The sequence below is a fragment of the Artibeus jamaicensis genome, unplaced genomic scaffold (assembly GCF_021234435.1).
Source record: "Artibeus jamaicensis isolate MK-2021 breed Jamaican fruit bat unplaced genomic scaffold, CSHL_Jam_final scaffold_1031, whole genome shotgun sequence".
Lineage (NCBI taxonomy): Eukaryota > Metazoa > Chordata > Mammalia > Chiroptera > Phyllostomidae > Artibeus > Artibeus jamaicensis.
In genome coordinates this window covers 6178823-6201408 of record NW_026522026.1, presented here as the reverse complement: position 1 = coordinate 6201408, position 22586 = coordinate 6178823, and the positions used below count along the sequence as shown (strand labels likewise).

Sequence of the window (22586 nt, the reverse complement as noted above, 5' to 3'; positions counted from 1 at the left end):
CAGTGACTTGCCCAAGGTCAAACAATAGTGAAGAACTCTGACTCGGGTTCAGGTCTGAATCTAGAGCTTGCTCCCCTAACCATGCTGCTATTACTCTAATACAAACCCTTATCCCAAACTGCTTTGAACTGAATTCATTACCTGATTGTAGGGTACTGGTTAGAATACTTTTGGCTGCAGTAACATAAAATCATATTCATATTGGTTTAAACAATGAGAGAAATTTTTTAGCTTATAGACCAATTCCCCAGAAAGGTCATTCCTATGCTGGTTAAGTAAGCAGAACAACAACCCAACTCCTCAAAGAACCACACTCTTTCTCTTTCTCTTTCTCCTCCATCAACCTCTCTGTGTTGGCTAGGTATTCTGATGGTTGCAAAATGGTTGCAACAGCTCCAGGAACCACCTAGTCACATGTCGATGGGGAAAATTCTTCTTTTTCTTGAAGTTTGCTTCTGGCAAAGGGAGATCAACGCATTAACCAGACCTTTCGTATCCCTGGGAGAATGGCTTGATTTATGCAATTAGTAAATTTTAAAGAGTAACCTGGGAACTTCTAACTCAGTTTTGTCTTCCTTCCTTTTCTAGATAGCAAACCTATCAACCAAGAGCAGACATTTTCCTCTGCTTCTCCAAACAGTAACCGACTCCTCCCTGGGCGGCCCTTCCTCTGTGCCCAGGAAAGTGCCCTCTGTGAAGCTCTGCCTGTGAAAGCGTGAGTCTGCCCAAGTCTAGTGGTTCAAGGTCAGTAAGCGCATTTAGCTAACAAAATTAAAGCTGTATCCTTCACCTTAGCTTCACTGATTAAAAAATAAAGAGTGGTATTTTTACTTGTATATTTACTCTTTGTTTTATTTCTCAACTTTTTCAGAACTGGGAGGAGAGCAGTGTGTTATTTATGGGGGTCCTTTCAAACACCTAAATCCTCAGCAGACATCCATACATGTCTCATTGGCCACAGAGATCATATACTCACTCCTGAACCAACCCTAGAAAGGGAATAGAAACTTCCTAATTAGCTTACAATTAAGATGTACACAAGTTATGTGGGAAAGCGATGAGGACTGGAAAAAAAATTAGGACTTTGCCAGTAGAGAAAATGAGAAAAGGAGCTACTGGGGCCATGACCTGGGGATCTTACTGCTATCTTCTAGTACATGCAAGCTGACCGATAAACACCTGGGATCCAGCTGGATCACTACTACTATTATGTACCTACGGCAAATATGAGAGAGAGGGGCTTCTTCTCAGTGCTAATTAGAGTTAGATTTTCTTATGTTCCTGTTCTCTCGTCTCTTAGACCAAGTTCCTCCTGGGTAATGGGGCAACTCAGTCGAGTAAGAGCACCAAAGGACAAGTATACATTTCTGTTAATAATTCTCCAAAACCATTTCAAGAATGTAAGGTACAGGAATTACAAAATCTGCTCTCCAAGGTAGACATCCTCCTCTCCCCATCCCTCCCTCTACCCATCTACCCATTCAATTTCCCTTTAGAAAAAAGGAATGACATAAATTTAATAAATAACCAATTTTGCAAGCTGTCAGGCAAGAACTCACAGGTCATGGCCCAAACTCAAGGGCCTCCTGAGTACTAACAATAGACTGTTTCTTGCCATGACAGCTTCTCCCTTTCCTCCCTCCTTTCATTTAGCTTTGAAACACTGGGAGACTAAGAAATCATTGATAAAAGGAGCTTAGCTGGGAAAGCAGAAGCCATGCACTTATTTTACAAAAAACTACTCAGATTTTTGCAAAAAAATATTTTGTGTCTATTTTGTATTTAAGTGCCCCTTCCCAGTACAGAAGCAAAGTGTCATCCATATGAAATTTTCAAGTCAACTTCTTTTTAGATTTTTGTCTTTCAAGTTCCAATAAAACATAAGCTTAACTCATAATTGTCATTTGATAGTTATATATTATCTTTTCCTTTAGTAAGCACAGGGCTTTAAAAATAAGTAAACTGTGACAAGATTATACCATAAATTGTCATAAGTGAGTGATAGTTTTTTTTCTAGGGGATATATACACATATATAAATGTACTATATATAAACTAAACATGTGTAGTTATAAGCAGACAACTGGTTTTTGAAAATGAGGTACTAGATTATAAGGCAATTTGGAGCAAAAATGACAAAACCTTTTTTTTAAAAAAAATGTGTGGAGAATGTATCATCTGTCCAAGAGATTCAGAAATATGATCACACATACCATAGTTTGAAGAAATTAATATGGCTGCCAGGTGCAGCTGCATCTTCCAAATTCCCAACGAAGCATAAGATATGTGTTTGTTAACTTAAACATCTGTTCCTACCACAAGAATATGAATAAGAATGAAAGTGCATACAGATTATTCATCAATAAAATCACAAAGTCTCTTACATTATTCCGTTCGCACAAGCATTTTAAGGTAGAAACTCCAAAAAGGAAGCTAACACATCTGATTATGATGAACAATTTTAAAAAACCCATCAAGGAAAAAAGAATCATAGGAATCTCGCAGAGCCCAATTTCATCACCTGGCAGCCATGGGTGCAAAATCGCTGCCTTTGAAGAAAGGCGGGGGAGAAACCACTCCCTGTACACTCCGGAGATTTCCTCGTCCTCTCTAAGGGCTCCCTTAGGCAGAAACACACAACTCTGCCCTTCAATCCACACAAGTAAGAACCCAAATGAAAAGGCCCCTTGGAAGACATGGAGACTAAACCACTGCTGTCCCATTTCTTATACTGACTGTCCAGTCTCCACTTTAATACCTCTGGTTAAAGGAAGTTTGTAACTTCCCAGAATTTATTCTAGCACATAGCACAGTGATGATGTACTCTCTGGTTTTCTAAGAAAAAAAGTGTTTACCCCAGAATAAGTACATTTTAATAAAGAGTAGCTTCCCCACTTAAAAGCATATTACTCAATATTTAAAAATAAATGAAGGAGCAGAGGCATTAAAAAATGATGAATTCTTGTTAAGCTATAACGAAAAACAGCAATATCCTACAATACCCAATAGTACTCTTAAGGGAAATTAAGGAATTGCTGATTTTATTGCATCCCTCTCAGTATATCCACCAGAAGCCAAGTAGTCTCCCACTGCCGAGAAGTTTAGGTGTTTAATAGAAGCCACTGACCAAGATTCGCTAAGTGTTTAGGGGTCTTTGATCACTTGAGAGAAAGCTACCAAATTTTCTTCATGTCTCTTCTCCATAAAACCTCTTGAGTATGTTGGTAAATATGCACGTCTGAGATATTTTCACTTCTATGGGCTCCAGCTTTTGCTTTAGTTTCAAAAAAAAAGTAATGGCCTAGCACACCAATTTTTAAAAAAAGACACTGAGACTCAAGAGCTCTTATTGTCTTCTTTAATCTTCCTTAAACCTAATAAATAAGGTTTACAGATTAGACCAGAGGTTCTCAACTTTTTCCGCTACAACATAAACAGTGGATAATACTCCCACAAATATTAGACTTTGACAAAACATCAAAATATTTTGTAACAATTTTAATGGATGCAAATGAAAACCATAATGAGAAATTACTTCATATTCGTTATACTGTCTATTATTAAAGACAAAAGATAACAACTGTTGGTGAGGTTATGTAGAAAAGGGAACCCTTGTACGCTTTTGGTGAGCGTGGAAATTAGTACAACCACACTGGAAAACAGTATGAAAGTGCCTCAGAGAAATTAAAAGTAGAACAACCACATGATCCAGCAAGCCCACTTCTGCATATATGTTCAAAGAAATGAAATCAAGACCTTGAGGCAAAATCTGTGGTCCCACGTAAACTTCCACATCATTCACAATGGCCAACACATGGAAACAACCTCCAGATCCACTAATAGATGAACAGATAAAGAAAATGTGATCTATCTATATACCTATGTCTATATGTAGCTATATAGATATACACAATGTCACTTATATGTAGAATCTAAAGTAGTTATACTTGTGGAGCAGAGAGTAGAACTCGTGGAGCAGATGGTGGTTTTCAGGAGTGAGGGGGAGGATAAAAGAGGAAAATGTTAGTAAAGATGAACAAGGTCTGGAGATCCTGTACAACAATGTCACTATAGTGAATAATACTGTACTGTACATTTGAACTTTGCTAAGTGTTCTCACCAGCGAAAGAAAGGAAGGAAGGAAGGAAAGAAGGAAGAAAGGAGTAATCAAGTGAGATGATGCCTATGATTTTGATGCCTATTGACTATTTCAAAATGTGTAAGTATATCAAAACATCAAGTTGTACATCTTAAATATATAGTTGCTGTCAATTATACCTCAATAAAGCAGGGAAAATATTAAATGGAATATGTAAGATTGATTACAGGTGAGAGCTCAGTACAACGCCACCCTTTTCTTGTATTCAAGGGAACACATCGAGCAATATGGGGAGAGCAGTGTTGTAACAAATGTGACTGTTCAAACTATTTAAACTAATAATCAAATAGCAAACTCAAGTACTCTACCAAATTTCTTGTGACCTTCCTCACAACTGCTAACAACACTACAGTAAGTCTTCACCAGGGGTGAGAACCATCCATGAGACTATAATTCAAGTTTAAGTACTTGAGTATATTAACAATTTTAAAGCTCTAAAGCTGTGTGGTCCAATATAGTAGCCATGTGCCACATGTGGCTATTTAAATTTAAATGTTAATTGATTAATTTTAAGCAAAGGTTTAAATTCAGTTTCTCAGTGTCACTAGACATATACCGAGTACTCAATTACCACATATGGGCCATGGCTACCACACCAGATAATCTCAACGGAACATCTGCATCAGCAGAGAAGGTTCTAAGGGATAGCACCACTCTGAAGAATCTTGGACACAATCTCACCTAACTCTCATTTTACAAATTTAGAAACTGAGACCGCACATCCATCAAGCAATTTACTCCATGCTACACAGCTCACCATTACAGAGCCAAGACCCAACCCAGACACCCCTGCCCAGACACCCCTGCCTTTATCACTCGGTCATTTCCACTCTGACCCCGCAGAGCCACCCAGATGAGATCTGTGCTGGTTCCTTGCCAAGCGCAGTTCCGAGTTCTCTCAGAAGCCTGCTCTCAGTTAATCTTCACATCAACTGTATGAGGAATACTGTCCTCTGCATTAAATGCCATAGCTGAGGACACACAGCAAGCGTGTAGCTTTACCAAGACTCAAACTCCAAAGGCTGGATCTTTCCACCATGTTATACGATCGATAGTAAACCCTCCACATTTCCATTATCCTTGACAATCATTTTCTTTCCTTGAAGTTTGCTATTCCAAGCAGAGAAATCCCAACAGTTAACACTTTTGGTTTAGGGAAGAAGTGTAGTTTTGTCCAAATTTTCTAATCATGACTACCTTATAGCAACAATAACAGCAGCTAACCTTACTGGGCGCTGTAGGCCGCTTAGCACAGGGCAAAGGGCTTTGTGCTGATCTCCTTTAATCCTCACAACAACCTAGTGAAGTAAAGAGCTCACCTCCATTTTAAAGTTGTAAAAACTGAGGTGAAAAGTCCATCCACCCCCAAGAAGAACCTAATAAAGAATTGTTTGCCTGGGGTGATGTCAAAAAAAAAGTGAACATTTTTTACTTGTGGAATAGGAAAAGAACAGAAGGTAGGTGAAAACTCTGAAATACATTTATCTCCCTCCTCACATTCAATGCCCCAGTCACAGTTAAACACATTAAGTAGGTAGTTTCCCTCTGGTGGATTTCTGGCTTAACACACACTCTCCCTTCCCCAAGGGCTGACTTCAGAGAAAGTCTGGAGAGCCTGGGGGTGCAGGGGTACGGTAGGGAAGAAACACACCCCAGAGTAGAGTAGTCAGTGCTCCTCAAGGTATAGGACCTTCCTTAGTACTTTGAGACCCCTTCAGGCAATTTCTGACCTGAGGAGTGGAGAGAAGGGCAGAGAAGACTGTTCAAGGAGGGAGAAGAGAGACAGCTGAAGTCAGTACAGGAGTGAGAATCAGCTGCATGAGGCTTAGAACCAAACCACACAGAATACCACTGCTAGTCCACTGAGCTGTCAAAAGGTGGGTAACAATATATTGTTGGGGATGGATGAATATGTGTGTGATCATGTATATTTAAGATGGAATGACCCCTTAAATGTTTCCTGCATGGTGGTGAATTCAGTGCACGCTAGTGCAGGCGAGCCCCTGTGAAACTCAAAGGGGTTAGCCAGGGACAGCTGGCCTTTGCGGGTCGGGACAGAGGCTGGCAGAGACAACTGCATGGCAGGTGCAGCAGGAAGGGGAGGGGCACACAGGGCTGAAGATGAAATATGCTCGTTGTGTCCAGAGACAACAAGCATGCTGGCTTGGCTGTGAGAAACAGTATGTTCAGTGAAATGGCAGATCACAACTGAGTTTGAACCTTCTCTTCCTCCAGCGCTGACTGGCTGAGTAATATGGGGCCAGTGATACAGACTCCCTGAGCTGCAATTTCCTAATCTATAAAAACAAAATCTAGTTCCTGAGACTGTGGAGAGTACGAAATGCACAGCAGATGCTTACTAACTACTCCTTTTTCTTCTTCTTCTTGACTAATAAAGAAAATGTGTTACAGTGGAAAACCACATGCTAGGCACTGCAGCTGGCTGTCTTCCCCACATTCCCTTCTTGCTCTACAAAAACCCTCCAGGAAAGGCTTCATTTATCCTCGTTTCTGATAGGAGGTGAAAGAGATTTGGAAAGGTTATGTAACTTGCTCAAGATCACAGAGCTGGTCTTTAGCAGAGGAGGAGGAATTGACACAAGAGCCATGAATGTCTGACTATGTGTGGAAGCCTCCTAAGCAATTGAAAAGGTGTCAGTGGAAGGAAGCTTCACAAGGTGGGGTGAGAGTCAGCAACTCCATCAGTGTGCTCATTTGCCTGATGTGTCTTATGGAGTTCTGGGTAAAGCTGATGCTCTGCCATTTCCAACCAGATCCACTCTCTACTTCTAGTTACCTGAAAAATGAATGAAACTCAGGAACTTCACATTCTTGCCCATCTTCCTCACCTACAAAATGGAGAGATTGGACCACATGCCCTGTGAAGCCATTCCTAGCTCTACAATGCACATGGGTAGAACTCAGAAGGACAGAGACACCACGCCATCACCCTCGGTGCCCAACTGTGAAGCCTCTTACGGTGGAAATCCTCTCGCCCGAGGAGTTGTTAATCAGAGAATCCTAAAATAGTATATAAATGTTCTTAAATTATTTATTTTAATTCAAAATGCCTGAATGTACATTCATTCAATTTTATTGATATATGCCTTCCTTCAAGACCAGGTCATGTGGAGAGAGCGCAGCAATGAATTATGTGGACAATTTAACTATTCCCAGAATGCACCATCCTCATGTCCAGTGTGCAGTTCCTTACAGTGCACGAAAACTTAAAGCAGTTGCAAATAAATCCAAATGCAGACTCTCTCTGTAGTTCTGTGTTTTTCCCCAATCTTTCATAGCTGTTTCTCTCACACTTAATTTGACAGCAAATGTTTAGTGACTCACCTCTGTGGAGTGTTTTTAAAGTATTCAACACAGTTTCCCTAGAAACAAGAATGTTATTTCTTTCCACATTCACATTTCAGCAGTTTAATTAAACTGTAAGTCAGATTTTGTCATTCTGCTCTAGCTCCTCCGATGGCCCGCCTACCTTACTGAAAAGACAAGGCCCCATGCTCTGTCCCCTGCCCACCTCTCTGACTTCATCTCCTGCCATCCTCCTCCCAGGGTCACGTGCCCCTGTCACTCCGACATCCACACACTTCTTCAGAAGTCACACTTGCTATTCCTCCTTCTCTGGAATTCTCTGTCCCTGGATATCTAGGGAACTAGCTCTTACAATCAGGTCTTCGTTCAAATGTCACCTTCTCGGTGAGGCCTTCCCTATCACCCCATTGCAGCTGGCCATCCTCACCCCATTCAGCCTTTTCTACCCTAAACTGTTCCTCTCTATGGCACTTATCTGCCATACTATGTACATGACTCATTAGAATTCAAGCTTCATGAGGGCAAGGATTTTGTTTGTTTGTTCACTGATGCATTCATTCCTAATTAGCCTAAAATAGCAGATCCAGCTGTCCCTCAATAAAGTGATTTGGTAATCTTCATTAGTTGTGATAAGTGTATTGCCTTTTCGATTGAATTGCATAACTACAATAATAAGTACATCAGAGGTCCAGGAACAAACGTAGCAGAGTCCTGGTAAACCAAGAAGCCTGCTGGGGGGGGTCAGGACCTGCTGGTGCACTAGAGCACAGTCCTGGGCAGCCAGGAGCCTTGGGCTCAGCCTGGGCCCAAAGGAAACAGAGGGGAGCGAGATCATCTGTTAAATGCAAATTCAATACACAGTCTCTCCTTTAACTTGACCAAACTGATCTCTCCAAATTCTTGATGCTTTCATATTCAAATGTACACACAACGATGTCAAATATAAAAGACAGTCTAGCCACTTTTCTTCAGATAAAGGCAGAACAACAGCAAAAAAGATGGACTGTTTTTAATAGTCAATTTCCTTTAGCAAATCTCTTAATCTTTCTCTCATCTTTGGTTCTTCATTGAAAGGAGGGTGTAAACTAATATGTGGCCTGCTTATTTCCCTGGTCTACTGTAAGTATCAGATGGGCTAAGAGCTATGAAAATATATTGAAAATTATAAAGCACTCTATACAATAAGAAATTCTCTTTGCATTGACGTAAATACAATATAGCCTTGTCTATAATAACTACTATATATCCCCAAAACTGATGATGTACTTTATAGCACATTGATTTTACAATGAGTCCTAAAATATATTAAAAAATAAACAGAAGAAAAAGCAGGCTTTTAAGGACATGAAATGAGAAAGACAAGGAAAATGGCTTTCTCCTGACTCTTTAATAGAAAAATATAAGGAAGAAAAAAGTCCCTCAAAATCTCCAGTAATGATATTACATAAAATTCAGATTCAAGAATATTCTTGTAAACAACTACATTACCTAAACTGCTGAATATTTCAGATATTTCTGCTCTATTTCAACACCACAAGGATAATCCAAGATGACTTACTAATATCGCACTTGTCGATACCAAGTTGTGATGGAAATGAGCAGAACCTTTCCAACCATTCAGTTGTTTTTATTACAACACTTATTAAACCAGAATAAAAAAGTGATGAAGAATGACTTGTCACACCATTTATTAGAGTTGATGGAGCATAGAAAGTTTTTTTCAATAAGGCTTGAACACTCTGTTATGCACCACAGTACATTATTAATGGAAAGAAATGCAGGATACTTGCCTCGGCTTTCCCCCCAAGTCATCCTGACTTTAAATTCAAAATTAATTCTACTCTACATGGCAAACTTTCAGCAATAAAATGGTAATTTGTTTGTTGTTTACCAAATCTTAAGTTTATCATTCAAAGCAATAGTCGAGAATCCTCCATATTTTACTAATTTTAATAATCATCCCTTTTTTGGAGGCATTTCAAAGGAAGAAGCAAATGCAACAGCAAGATAAACAAATTATGCCCTCATTCATATCTGACAGGAGAACGGGACCTAATTTTCTCTCTGATTGAAAAGACACAAAGGACAGCCACAGAATGCAAATTGTGCATTGAGTGTTTGAACTTCTCTTTCAACATCTGAGTTATCTGAATGGAACTAATTCACTCTGAAAAAGGTATTAAGTAATTGAGTATGATTGTGTCAGGATGAGGGATAATCCTCAAACTGTGAAGGAAAATAAACGTATTTTAGAACGATAGGGTCATTTCACTCACTCAGTAACCTCGGTCAAGCATTTTACATTCAAAAGAAATAAACAGAAAATATTAAGAATGACCTACCGCCAGCAAGGAACCCTGATAGACACAAGCACCTGTGGAGAAAAACAAAACAAGAATTAAAAGGGATACATAGTAAACCAGCCGACTTCCGGGAATACTGCATCTATACACATCATACTCAGCAAACTGCACATTCCAAAACCTTAAAAACTTGAGCGTTCTGCCCCCGGGGAAGTAACTCCAAATACCAAAGCAAGATTTCTTGGACACATGTGAGGGAAGGCATCATTAAAACTTAGTATTTGAGTTTTAAAACAAATGCATTTGTAATGGCATGCTATAAATATAGTATCTGTTTTCATTTGTGATAAATCAGCAAAGCTTCCATAATCCAGTCCCAGTGTACTTATCCAGACTTTTGTCCACTCTTTGCTTACACAAGTTCTCCAGTCCAACCCAAGAGGCCAACTTAGGATGCTGTCATAATGCTTTCATATCCCAATGTGTTTGCTCATCTGTATTAGTGGCAGAAGATGCATTTGGTCTATTCAAGTTCAGTGCACATGATCCTATCTCCTTCATGAAGCTTTCCAGCCCACAGGATTATGCCCTTTCTCCTTCAAGCTCACAGCACTTTGTGCCTGCATCATCAGATTGTGAATTCATTCTTAGGTACCTCCTTGGGAAAGCCTTGCTGAGCATGTGGAACTGTGGTGTCTACCCCACTACCTATAAACATACTCTCAGGACAGGGACTTCTACTCTGTTTTCCCTAACTCTTCACCTAGTAGGGATCTGCTTAGGTATATGGCTGATTATCTACTATATGCCTTTAACACAATATGTTTCTCTTTAGAGATATTAAAACATTTTATAGCACAGTGGTGTAGGCTAGTTATTTGAAAAGAACTCTTCTGTTGAGCTCCTGACCTCAAAGACTCTTTTCACTCCCTTTGCATTCAATTTTTTTTCTAATGGGCTGGCTATAAACTGATACATCTTTTTATTTTCCACTCATAACCACCAAATAAAAAACAACAGATAGATGATTTGCTTCTAAAAGGAAAAGAAGGCTGAATTTGAATGGGACGGCCTATATATTATGAATAAATGGCATATGGTAAAATAAATCTAAGTTTTATATTTGAAAACAATGTGAAACTACAATGCTAACTGAAAGGAATACACACGCATTTCCAACCAACATGTGAACAGCACAGTAGGTGTATATTTGACTCAGGAACATGTGGGTAGCAGGCTGACGGCCCCCCTCTCAGGAACTCAGGCTGCACAACAGATTAGAATAGCAGAGGCCCATCCTGACAGGGCACCACACTTGGTGCCAAAGAGAGAAGGACACAGTTTACCACAGTGCTTGGTCCCTAACAGATCACTCATGAAGTCTCAAAAATATTAACTTCCCAGGAAAAGACTGGTCTACCTTATCCACCAATAACGAAAGTAAGAACAATCTTCAAAGAAAATGAGATGGCTATTTACATTTGAGGTTTGAATCAAAAATCTCTGTGGGCAAATTTGCTGAAATAACTTCTGTGCCCTTGGCATTCAAATAAGAATAACTTGAGATTAAAAATTTGGGGAAAAAAATTCTTCCTGATTTATTTTTCTTTAACAAGTCCTGTTCCCCAGACTTAGTATTTCAGCCCACGTTATCTAATAAAAAAAGTATATTAATATACTATAGATATGCATATACAGGGTGGGACAAAAGTAGCTGTACAGTTCTTTGTATGGAAAATAATAATTAATAAATAAATAACGCAAAAGTAAACTCTGTGTTTTGCATACTCACAACTGTGAGCCTAGTTTTGTCCCACCTCCCACCCCGTATATAAAATAATCACATACAGCTCAAATAACTGTATATCATAACAATTCAATTTCTAAATTAAATGGATATATTTAATTACTTCTAGTGTTTAAAGAAAACACACACATAAAAGATCACCGGCTAGGTACAATTTAACAAAATTTAACCTTTAGAATAAACAACAAAACTTAACCATTAAAATAAGATCATCCTCAAATTGTTCTATTGCCCTCCACAGGATTACCTTATAAAAGCCAGTATCTTTTTAAAGCTCCAAAAGAAACCAAGTATCTTAAGGAGGATCCAAGTACCCACATCGAAGCCCATTTCTAGAAGTTTTAGATGGATGTTATAAGTTCCCTGTAACACGAAAAATAAAGTAGCATTGAGTGTGTGGCACCCTTGGTTAAAAGCCAAATATCTGCTAGAGAAGAGACTCAAGTCAAAAACAGTGTGTAACTGCTGGTGAATTTCATCATTAGGAAAAGGAAATAACTCAATCTGGGTCACTCGGTGAGGTACAATTCCAAAAGCAACAAGCTTTGCCCTCTGAGGGCTTTCCTAAAACAGAACAGCTCTACCCAGAAGGCAGCTGCACAAATGAGTCTCCATTAACACAGCTTCCAAAACCTCATTTCTACTCTCTAGAGAAAAATAAAGCATTCCAAGGATGCCCAGTCCTATCACACATTTATCATCACCCGTGGCCAGATGCAGTCCTCGGAGCAAGCATACACCTCCCACACTAGCACGCACTGCACACCCACCAGCAGATGAAGTTGGGAGGTTTGCTGGCATTGGCTGCTGGGGGCAGCTCCGGTTCCCATCCAGAGCAGGAGCCCTTTCAATCATTGATCAACTCACGGACTATGGAAAACAAAATGATTCGCTTCGCTCACCACTTTTTTTCTTAAGGAGTACTGGAATGATTGCAGCTCTACCTGAGGTTTAAATTTATGACCTCATTTGAACTTTAAAGGGAATTCCTCAAGGTGAATTCTGACGGATGGTGCGTATCTAGAAGGGAAACAGAACTTCTTCAAGGGAAAACAGGAAAAATCAGACAACGGGAGCTGGAGGTCTCCGGCAAAGACCTTTCCCAGTTTCAGGACACCAAATACAGCTTAGATGCTAGCTCATTTAATTTCTAATACCCTATGAGAAAGTACATGCAGTTTTGCACAGTGAAGTGATCCCATGTGCCTAGAAGGAAGCCGAGCTCCTCAGACCTCCCTCCCATGGTCTCCCATGGTCTGCTGGGTTGGCTCCTTTCTTAAAGGTTCCTTCATATTCACTTAAATGAGTAAATGTCTGCTTCCAAGCCCTTTTGCATGTCCTATATATAATCTAAAATTTCCACAGAAAACTTGAAATAAAAATTTCACCAGTATTCACAGCTCATTTACTATAGAAACTATACCTGCTCAACTCAGTCAACTAGAGAAGCAAAATCCAAAGGCCACAAAATATCAGACCCTTTAACTCAAGAAGATGATGGCAGATCTGACCATAAGATATGAAGAGATTTGGAAAGCACGGTATCACAAAAACATGACGCATTAGGAACAAGCAGTCACAGTTGCCATTTAAATGTTGGAGCTTTATGTTGTGTTATAATTCAGCATATGGCTTGTACACTGTGGAATAGTTAAAACAATCATTTTCTGGACCGACAGGACAGCTCACATCCTGATTACTGTCAACCAGAATTCAGATCAACTAATAAAATAGTTAAAATGAAAACGGGCCAATTGGTTTTGGACTATTCCAAGATTTGGCACATGGCTCTAACTCTGCCGTGTGGCAGTCCCCTCCCCTCTCTGAGCCATGTGGTTGGAGAACATTACGACCCCTTGAACCTGACTAAAATTGAGTGATACAGCTGCTCAAGTCCAAAACAGTGAATACAGATAGCTGTGCCCTCAGTAAATGATGTATATGCAGAGGGTAACACCCAAAAGCCAATCCCCTGAGAAGAAATGTAATGTGATGGAATTATAAAACCCCATGACAACACAACACCATCTCTTCGTTCCTTCTAGCAGGGAGCTGCCAAATCCAAAAGCTGCAAAGCTGCAATTACCCTGTATTTTGCCATGTACAATGTGCACCCACATTTTTATGCACATTATACATGGGATTATTACACTCATTAACCCATGGTATATAATCATTATACCCACGTATAATACACATCCTTATTTTTTCCCTCAAAAATTTGGACAAAAAAGTGCACATCATACACGGCAAAATACGGTATTCAATAGTGGGAAACCCACCAAGGACCAATGTTCATTCACATAACCCTCCTTCTACTTTATGGTACTAATGATTTCTAGATACTTAAATTCCTAAAGGCAGGTGTTATCATTTTATGTCTGTATCACCGTAACAGAAATAAGCTGACACATAAGCTCTCGATAAAGGTTTGTGGAGTGAAAGAATGAAGAGACAAATTATTTTCTTCAGCCAGTGTCTTCTCTTCCTTAATACTGAGTTTTAAGCACTGAGTCTTATACAAAAGAAACTCTCCCACCTAGAGTAGAACTAAATATGAAATATGCTGATACACCCTTAAAAAACACACTATCAACTGACCCTTTTCAGTGTACCCTGTTAATGGGATTTACTTTTTTCACTTCTTAAAAATATTTTGTTGATTATGCCATTACAGTTGTCCCATTTCCTCCCTTCATTCCCCTCCACCCTGCACACCCCCATTCCCACCATTCCCCCCCCCTTTAGTTTATGTCCATGTGTCACAAGTTCTTTAGATTCTATATTTCCCATACTATTCTTGCCCTCCCCTATCTATTTTCTACCTACCATCTATGCTACTTATTCTCTGTACCTTCTCCCCCCTTCTCCTCCTCCCACTCCCCTGTTGCTAACCCTCCATGTGATCTTCATTTCTATAGTTCTGCTCCTGATCTAGCTGTCCTTTTAGTCTGCTTTTGTTTCAGGTGTGGTTGTTAATAACTGTGAGTTTGCTGTCCTTTCACTGTTCATATTTTTTATCTTCTTTTTCTTAGATAAGTCCCTTTAACATTTCATATAATAAGGGCTTAGTGATGATGAACTCCTTCAACTTGACCTTATCTGAGAAGCACTTTATTTGTCCTTCCATTCTAAATGAAAGCTTTGCTGGATAGAGCAATCTTGGATGTAGGTCTTTGGATTCTATGACTTGGAATACTTCTTTCCAGCCCCTTCTTGCCTGTAAGGTGTCTTTTGAGAAATCCGCTAACATTCTGATAGGAACTTTTTTGTAGGTGACTGTCCCCTTATCTCTTGCTGCTTCTAGGATTCTGTCCTTCATTTTAATCTTGGCTAATGTAATGATGATGTGCCTTGGTGTGTTCCTTCTTGGGTCCAACTTCTTTGGGACTCTCTGAGCTTCCTGGACTTCCTGGAAGTCTATTGCCTTTGCCAGATTGGGGAAGTTCTCCTTCATTACTTGTTCAAATAAGTTTTCCACTCATGGCTGTTTCTCTTCCCCTTCTGCTACCCCTATAATTCGGATGTTGGAATCTTTAAAGATGTCCTGAAGGTTCCTAAGCCTCTCCTCGTTTTTTTTGAATTCCTGTTTCTTCATTCTTTTCTGTTTGGTCATTTTTTTTCTTCCTTCTGGTCCACTCCTTTGATTTGAGTCCCAGTTTCCTTCCCATCACTATTGGTTTCCTGTGCATTTCCCTTCATTTCACTTAGTTTAGCCTTGATTTGTTCATTTAATTTGTGGCTAAAATCAACCAGTTCTGTGAGCATTCTGACCACCAGTGTTTTGAACTGTGCATCTGATAGGTTGGCTATCTCTTGGTTGCTTAGAAGTATTGGCTCTGGGCCTTTGCTGTTCTTTTGCTTGAGCCATAATGTTTTGGTCTGTTCGCACCTGTTACATATGAGGGGAACACCAGGGTGGGGTGAACCCAGTCCCTGGGTTGTAATGCTGTATGTGGGGGGAGGGGTCAGAGAGGGGCAATGGCACTTGTTCCACACTCTCTCTCGGATTTTGGTCCCCTCTGCTGCTTCCCACAAGCAAATTGGGCACTTCTGATGCTGGTTCCCAGATGTGTGAGTTTGTGCACCCTCCAGAACCCTGTGGGTCTCTCCAACAAACTCTTTGTGAGCCTAGTAGCCTCTTCCTGCACCTCGACCGCCAAAAGCTTTTCCAATTAGTGCTTTTAGGCTTTAATTCCCGTCGCTGGGGCCCTAGTCTGTCTCACTGCCTGCTCCTTTGCCTGGTTTATCTGAGTGTGAATGCGTGACCACAGTCAGCCAGCCGCCTTGCGCCCGCACTGGGTCTGCCCCTTGCCACCCCACACCTGGGATCTGCCAACCACAGCCTGCGCTCCTGGGTTGCTCTGCCCACTTTTTCCTGCAGGACCCTGCTCGCCAGCCACTGACTCCACCCCTCTTACCAGTCTAGCTGAATGGTTCGTTGTTCTCAGACTTCTGTACAGTTCAATTTTCTGTCTGTTTTGGTTGTGGTTTTGTTACTAAAACTTTGTCTTTAAACTTGGTTGTGCAAGGAGATACAGTGTTTCCACCTACACCTCCATCTTGTCCAAAAGTCTGTTAATGGGATTTAAAGGAAATGCCTGGAAGACTATGGGACTGGCAAAGCTACCTGGGGAGTGATGGGACACAGGTAGAACTCAGTTCTTTTAACCTCCAATTCAGTAATCCTTTTCTGTCCCCAAGCTAACACACTCTACCCGGTGTAAGTACACAGGATAGCCCCATCAACGTAACTCCAGCTTTGCTTCTCCAGAAAACACCACAGCACAACATCTGATTCAGAAAGCAGCCATGTTCACTAGAAGTTTCCCTGTAACATCTTCATTTTATAAGGTTCTCGAATCAAAGTAGTTTGCCAGCAATTTAAGACAATGTAAATTATCACTGCCGATAATTCATTTTTCTTTTAATAATTAAAATAAAATTCAGAATGAGAAAGTTGCAACTGACCACAAAATGAGACAGCATGTACTGATTTCCCCGCCCCACCCCTGCCCCATGCTGGACGATTAGCACAAGTATTTTAGAGCTATCAGCTGGCTGACTTCTGCATGTGGTAAACGACAGAACCACAACTCCCAAAAGTTAGGTGGTCCATTCCAGGTCATAGAGCAGCTTATTGTAGAAGCCAGTCCATCTTAATTCAAAAGAATGTGATTTGGCTACACTCAGTCATCTGACCAATAATTTTTAACACCTACTGTATAGTAAGAGCTGAGTTTGGAGATATAAGAATAACTAGGACCCATCTGAAGACCTCAGTGAGTACACAACTAAATGAGGAAGACGAGAAAGACAGAAACCACACCTTTATCAACAATAACTGTAGAATTATTAACTGGTGCACTACAGCTTATATGGCACATTCTCTGAGCACCAAGAAGAAAACTATAAATTCTGCAACACCCTGGTTAGCCAAAGGGTCACAGAGCACATCACACGAAGAGAAACACACATGTGAATACTCACTTTCCACTTCTAAAAATCATTGCCAAGGATAGTAAGAAAAACTCGAGGAAATCTCTAAGATCGTTAAGCTTTCCATACTTGCTCTCAAGGTTCTTATTTTTAAGAGAAAAGGAAAACCCTGAAGCATCCAAATCAAAGGTGTCATCGGATGACAGCTTGTTTTTTGGCTGTAGAACCTGTATCACCAATTTAATTAAATAAAGTACGTAGTAAAGTGTTTACCTAGTATAGTGCCAGGCAAATAACATGTGCTCAGTAAATGTCCATATCCATTCATTATTCGACGCATATCACTGTAACTTGGATGGAAACTCTCAGACATCTATCTGTAAGTCCAACTGTAAAATTCTGGGACGCTCCGAAGGCACGGTGAAATACTGAGAAGCACCGCTTCCACGTAATCTTTGGAGGAACAGCGCCCCTTGCGTCCTGCACTCCTCCTTCCCCGTCAAAAGACTTTGGAGTTTCTTAAACTTTGCACAATCTATCAACCAGTCTTCCAAAGAGTGAACCCTGTAGGCTCTTTAATAACGGCTTTTGTTATTCAAGAAATTTGGTTTTGTAAAACTGCCTCATTCCAACTGCCCCCTGGTGAGCTATCAGGGAGAGATGACACGTTTTCCGAGCCACTGGGATATGATTATGAATAAGAAACTGCCACCACCGAGTGAAAATGTAATTTTTTCTAAGTCCCCAGTTCAGATTTGAGTGGCCTGGACTGACTCTCCCATCTGGTCTATTATCATAATTAAGCCCTATAAATTGTATTTTTAAGTATGCACACACGCACACAAATTCAATAAAAATATGTTTCTACAGGTTTTGTCCTGTTTTAAGGAAGGCCGCACAGGTTCCAGGCACGCTTTTCGCAGGGAAGGAACACACTTGACGTTTTTCCCGGGAGGGTGCGGCAGATGGCACCTTTACCCACGGGAAAGTCTCCACCGCGGTGCGCTGAGTTCCAAGGCCACGCCACTTTCTCCCGGGAAACTAGCAAGGAAAAGGCGTCTGCCCTGCTAACTGGAGGTCGCCCCAAGGCAGGGCTTTGTCCTCCCCGGGCCTCCCGCCGTCCCCAGTCCGGCGCCCGGGCTCTGCACGCGAGAACCGCCCCCACCGCGCACCAGGTGGTGCCCCGCCCCGCCCCGCCCCAGGTCCGCAGCCGCTTGGGCTGCGGCTCTGATTCGCAGCCGGGCAGGTGAACTCTTTTTCCCGCAGCTGGATGAATAATGAATGGAGCCTGGAGGGGAAGCCGAGAGCCGGGTGCTGTGAATTCAGCCGTCTTCCTCCCAGGCCGCCGGTCCCTTCCCCTCCCCTAGCTCTGCGACTTTCTCGGCTCCTCCGAGCAGGTGGGAGCTCCAGGCGCCTCGCGTCCCCTGGCCCGCCATCCCATGACCCCCAAAACCTTGATTTACTTAATCATCCATTTATTCCCCTGCGCCAAGTTTGCTTTTGCTATCATGGCGACAATTCCCACAGTCTCCTCTCTCCCCCAGCTCCGGGGTTGTCCACGTAGCCTTGAGCCCCAGAGGAAAACTGGGAAGCAGAGGGCGAAGTAGGAGAATGGAACTAAACTTATTAACCACTTGTTTTCCGGGGCGGGCGTGCCTCTCTGTCCTAGAGAGATTTCTTCTGGTGTCACTGAACTACGTATCCCCAGAACGCGGTCGAATCAGCTAGTTATAAAGCCTTCACTGGACTTTACAGGGACGCCTCTCGGGACGAGGAGGGTGGGAGAGCGACGGGGACGTGAAGGTGCCGGTGGTACCTTTCGTAGGAGCGGACGTATTTTTACACAGGTGAGAGCAATTGCTCGCTCCGCACCTACGCTGTGTAGTTGCTTTCCACTGAGGGAAGTGGGAAGAAGGAGAATCCACTTTCAGAGATGCCAGCCCAACAGAACAGCCGCCCACTCAAATGCACTCAGGGCAAAGAGAGAGGCGGGAGCCTGGTGATCCGCACTCAAAACAATCAGGAATAGAAACCTCTGAGAAAGCCCACTTCACGTCCATTCCCACCCATCCCCCAAAAACTTCCATCCGACCCACAATACCATAGATCCACTGGGTATTTGAAAAAGCATGGTCACACACACACACACACACACACACACACACACACCCGCTCGCTCACCTTCAGAATGATGAGGCAATACTGCGAATTCCGCCAATGTCAGGGCCACCCCGAGCCACACTTTGAAGACACCCATCGCCGCCTAGACAGCCACGCCGGGGGACCCCCGCGTCAGCATCCAAGAACCCGCTCTCGGCCAAAACGCTGGCTTCGGCGCCGCAGCGGGCGCGCGGAGGGCGGAGGGCAGCGGGCGGTTTCCTCCAGGAAAACGTGGCGATGCACCGGCCGAGAGCTACACCCGCCTGAGCCCGGGAGGCGCCGGGGTGGGCGGGGGATTCAATTCACTCACTGCCTGGCTCTCCAGCAAAGCAGGACGCCAACGCGGGTTGAGCAGGGGCGCGTGCAGAGGAGGCGGAGTGCAGTCCTCCGAGGCGGTCTCGCCGGAAAGTTGCGGGTCACCGCCGGTTCTGATCCCCCAGCATTTCCCGGCGGCCCGACCCCTCCGCTCTGGGGTCCCCACCGTGGAGATCCCCTCGCCGGTTAGTCTGTGGCAGCTTTTGAAAGTTCGCACGACACTCTACGTCGGCTCTGAGTCCGCAGGGTCGCCCGGAGCCTGGAAAGACCCACCCACCTCCGCGGGCCACTGGGCTCCTCCGACCTCGCCGCCGGGGCCGTTTGCAGGAAACTTTGTGCGGCGCTGCGGGCTGTTCCCGGGACTCGCCGGCGCTGCACCCGCACGGTGCGGCCTCGGGCTGCGCTCTTTGCCGCAGACGATTCAAAAGCTTCGGAGGAAAGACCCAGGTGGCGGCGCAGCGGCGGTGGGGGGGGGGGGGTGGCGCTGCTGCTAAAGTAGCAGCGCCTCGCCCTGTGCGGAGGGCTGCGGGGGCTCCGCTCGCTCCGCGGAGCTGGTCTGCGGGGTCCAGGTGCGATTACCCGAGTGGAGGAGAAGCCATAATTTTAAATGCACGGAGGAAAGAGCTACAAGGGCTGGAAAGAACCCCCGAACTCAATGCTTCTCGCACCGGAGAGCCGGGAAACGCACAAAATGAGGCCCCCTCTGGAACCCCGCGTTTAAAAGACACATGCTCCGCCCCCTCCACCTTCCTCTCCTCCTTCCTCTCTCCCTTGCTTGGCGTGAAAATGGACCCAGGGACTCGAAGCTTTGGCAAAGATTCCAGAGAGTCACGTGGGGAAGGGGGGGAGCAGGAGGGGGTGTGGTGGTGAGGGGAGGCCGAGAGAGCAACCTGATCCCCTCATTCGTGCAGCGGGAGTTCAGATTGCCTTTGTCTGGAGCAGGATCAAGAGTGGTCACACCGGGGAGGGTTTGCAGGTGCTGGGGAGATGGCGCGATCCTTGCTCGGGCACAGCTGAGGATCCGCGAACTCGGTCCGCACCCCTCGCTTAGGAAGGGACCCACTCCGGAGGGCGGTGATGCCCACGTTCAAAGGCCCTGGAGCTACCCCCACCCACATCCCGCCACTCCTGCTAAACTAAGTGAGAGTAGGCGGACCTGCTCCATCTTCCTCGCTCCGGGACCCTCCCGTCGTCGCTTCATGTGATTAACCAGCAGCCAAGGAAGATCTTAGCCTGAGTGTCCCAGTGGACCTCCCACTGCGAATGCACCTTTACCTCGACTGCGTCTCCGGCCGCACCCCCAAATACCAGTGACCTGGAAGTGAAGGTCAGGGGAAGGCAGGCTCCCGGGCACTTTGAAGAGCAGAAGCCTTGATTCCTGGTCAGGACTGTGTAATGGCAGCTTTTTGTTTGGGTTTGTTTGGGGGGGGGGGGGGGGGGTGTTTGGTTTTTACCAAATAAAAACATCTGGCTTTAGGTTAAATACGCATTCTATAAGGTGAGAATGGTTGCAACTGAAAGATGCTCTGTGGCTTTGATTAGCCCAGAGAAGAGACACCGTGGGTCCCTCAGTTGACTTGAGATGGGCGGGTCTGTTGGAGGGGAATTTGCCCTAGGAGTAGAGTTCGTCCAAGCAATGAATGCAAAGAGGTGAAACAAGGTGGGGACCCTAACGTTTCTCTTTAAGTTGTAACTGAGAGAGCGCCATGACTAGACAGCGAAGAGGGACGCTCTGGCCACCTGGCACTGCTGTCGGAGTACTGAGAGGACTGGGAGTTGTACAGCTCGCCCTCAGCCTCTCCTGGGCTGTGGGGGTCGCAGGGACAGAGACGGTTTATCAGCTTCATGTGTCTGAAGCACATAGTAAATGCTCAGTAAAAAGTCTGTTGAAAGAGCGGACTGAGCAAAATGATAAGTCCCTGAGAGCATTGACCATAATAAGTGGAGTTGGACACCCCCCCCCGGCAAAAGGATCCCCTCCCTTTTTTTATTTAGAAAGTTAACATTTTTTCAGTCCCTTTAAAGTGTTGTGAAAATCCACCTTCGGACACGCTGAGTCTACCACATTACCACCTCTATGCCCGCCTAGTAGAAATTTTGTAGCCACCACTGACTGGGAGTAACTTAGACAATTTGTTCTCTGGAGAATCAATTTGATTTTATTAAAAAATTCATATAATCATGGCACTCAAATTAGTCTCAATAAGACATCTGTTATTTTTATGCTAAATGCAAATCTACTTTTTACAAAGGAAAGGAGATGGAGGATGGAGGGAATGGAGCAGGGAGAATCTCACCACCGTTTCCCAAAATTCATCGTGTGCTGTATCTACATATAGCACCCCTTCCACCAGCACCGGGGCCCACGGGGGCTCACTGGCAGAGAGCTGGCAGCCCCAAGGTCCCTGGTCCAAGATCCTTAGATGACCAATGGGTCGAAAGGGTCAGCCAATAATTCAGTAAGAGGCATATCTAGTGCCCTTTATAGCCACTTGAGCTGAGATATTAGAAAAAGAATCATATTAGCATAACCTATTTCATTATGATGGAAGTTTACAAGTATGCAACTACTCATAACTAGCTTATCTCTACAGGTCGACCTCCCCTGTGAGTGCTTCATTTCAACACCCAGCGCTTCCAGTGACAGGGAGGTGGCGGTTGTCTGCATCTTCAGTGCTCTCCATCCACACATCGGGATTCCACAGCTTCTGTTAATGTGTCCCAAAATGTCTCCTTGGCTTGGCGCTGCTGTCGTCTATTGACATTTCCTTGGCCTTTTGTTGCCCATCTGAGGGACTGATTTATCAATTCCTGCTGTAAATGACAGTGGTAACAACAAGGATAACAGTTAACACATACTGAGTACCTTGTCCCTCACACTGTACACTTTCCCATTTAATCCTCCAGTAGCCTTGTGAGATAGGAACTATTGTTTTATCCATTTATAGGAGAAACAATTGATGTCTAGAGAGTTAAGTAATCTGTCCAAAATCAGTCAGCTAATAAATGGCAAAGCATATTAGAGCAAGCAACTCTAGCTGTAATAACTGGCAAACCCCCAAATTGCAGTGTCTTAA

At 43.4% G+C, this 22586-nt stretch overlaps 1 protein-coding gene across 2 annotated transcripts in view; it reads right to left on the bottom strand.

Moving 5' to 3' along the window:
- The window catches only part of FRAS1 (Fraser extracellular matrix complex subunit 1), a 420604-nt gene extending 400367 nt beyond the window's left edge, over positions 1 to 20237 (bottom strand). For both annotated transcript variants that reach the window (XM_037147065.2, XM_053655681.1), the window contains exons 1-2: positions 19216 to 20237; positions 9828 to 9859 (exon numbers count right to left, since the gene is read on the bottom strand). In XM_037147065.2, coding sequence (XP_037002960.2) covers positions 9828 to 9859; positions 19216 to 19291 — 108 coding nt within the window. In that variant the 5' untranslated portion in view covers positions 19292 to 20237. The remainder of the gene's footprint in view (positions 1 to 9827; positions 9860 to 19215) is intronic.
- Between the last annotated feature and the right edge of the window lie 2349 nt (positions 20238 to 22586).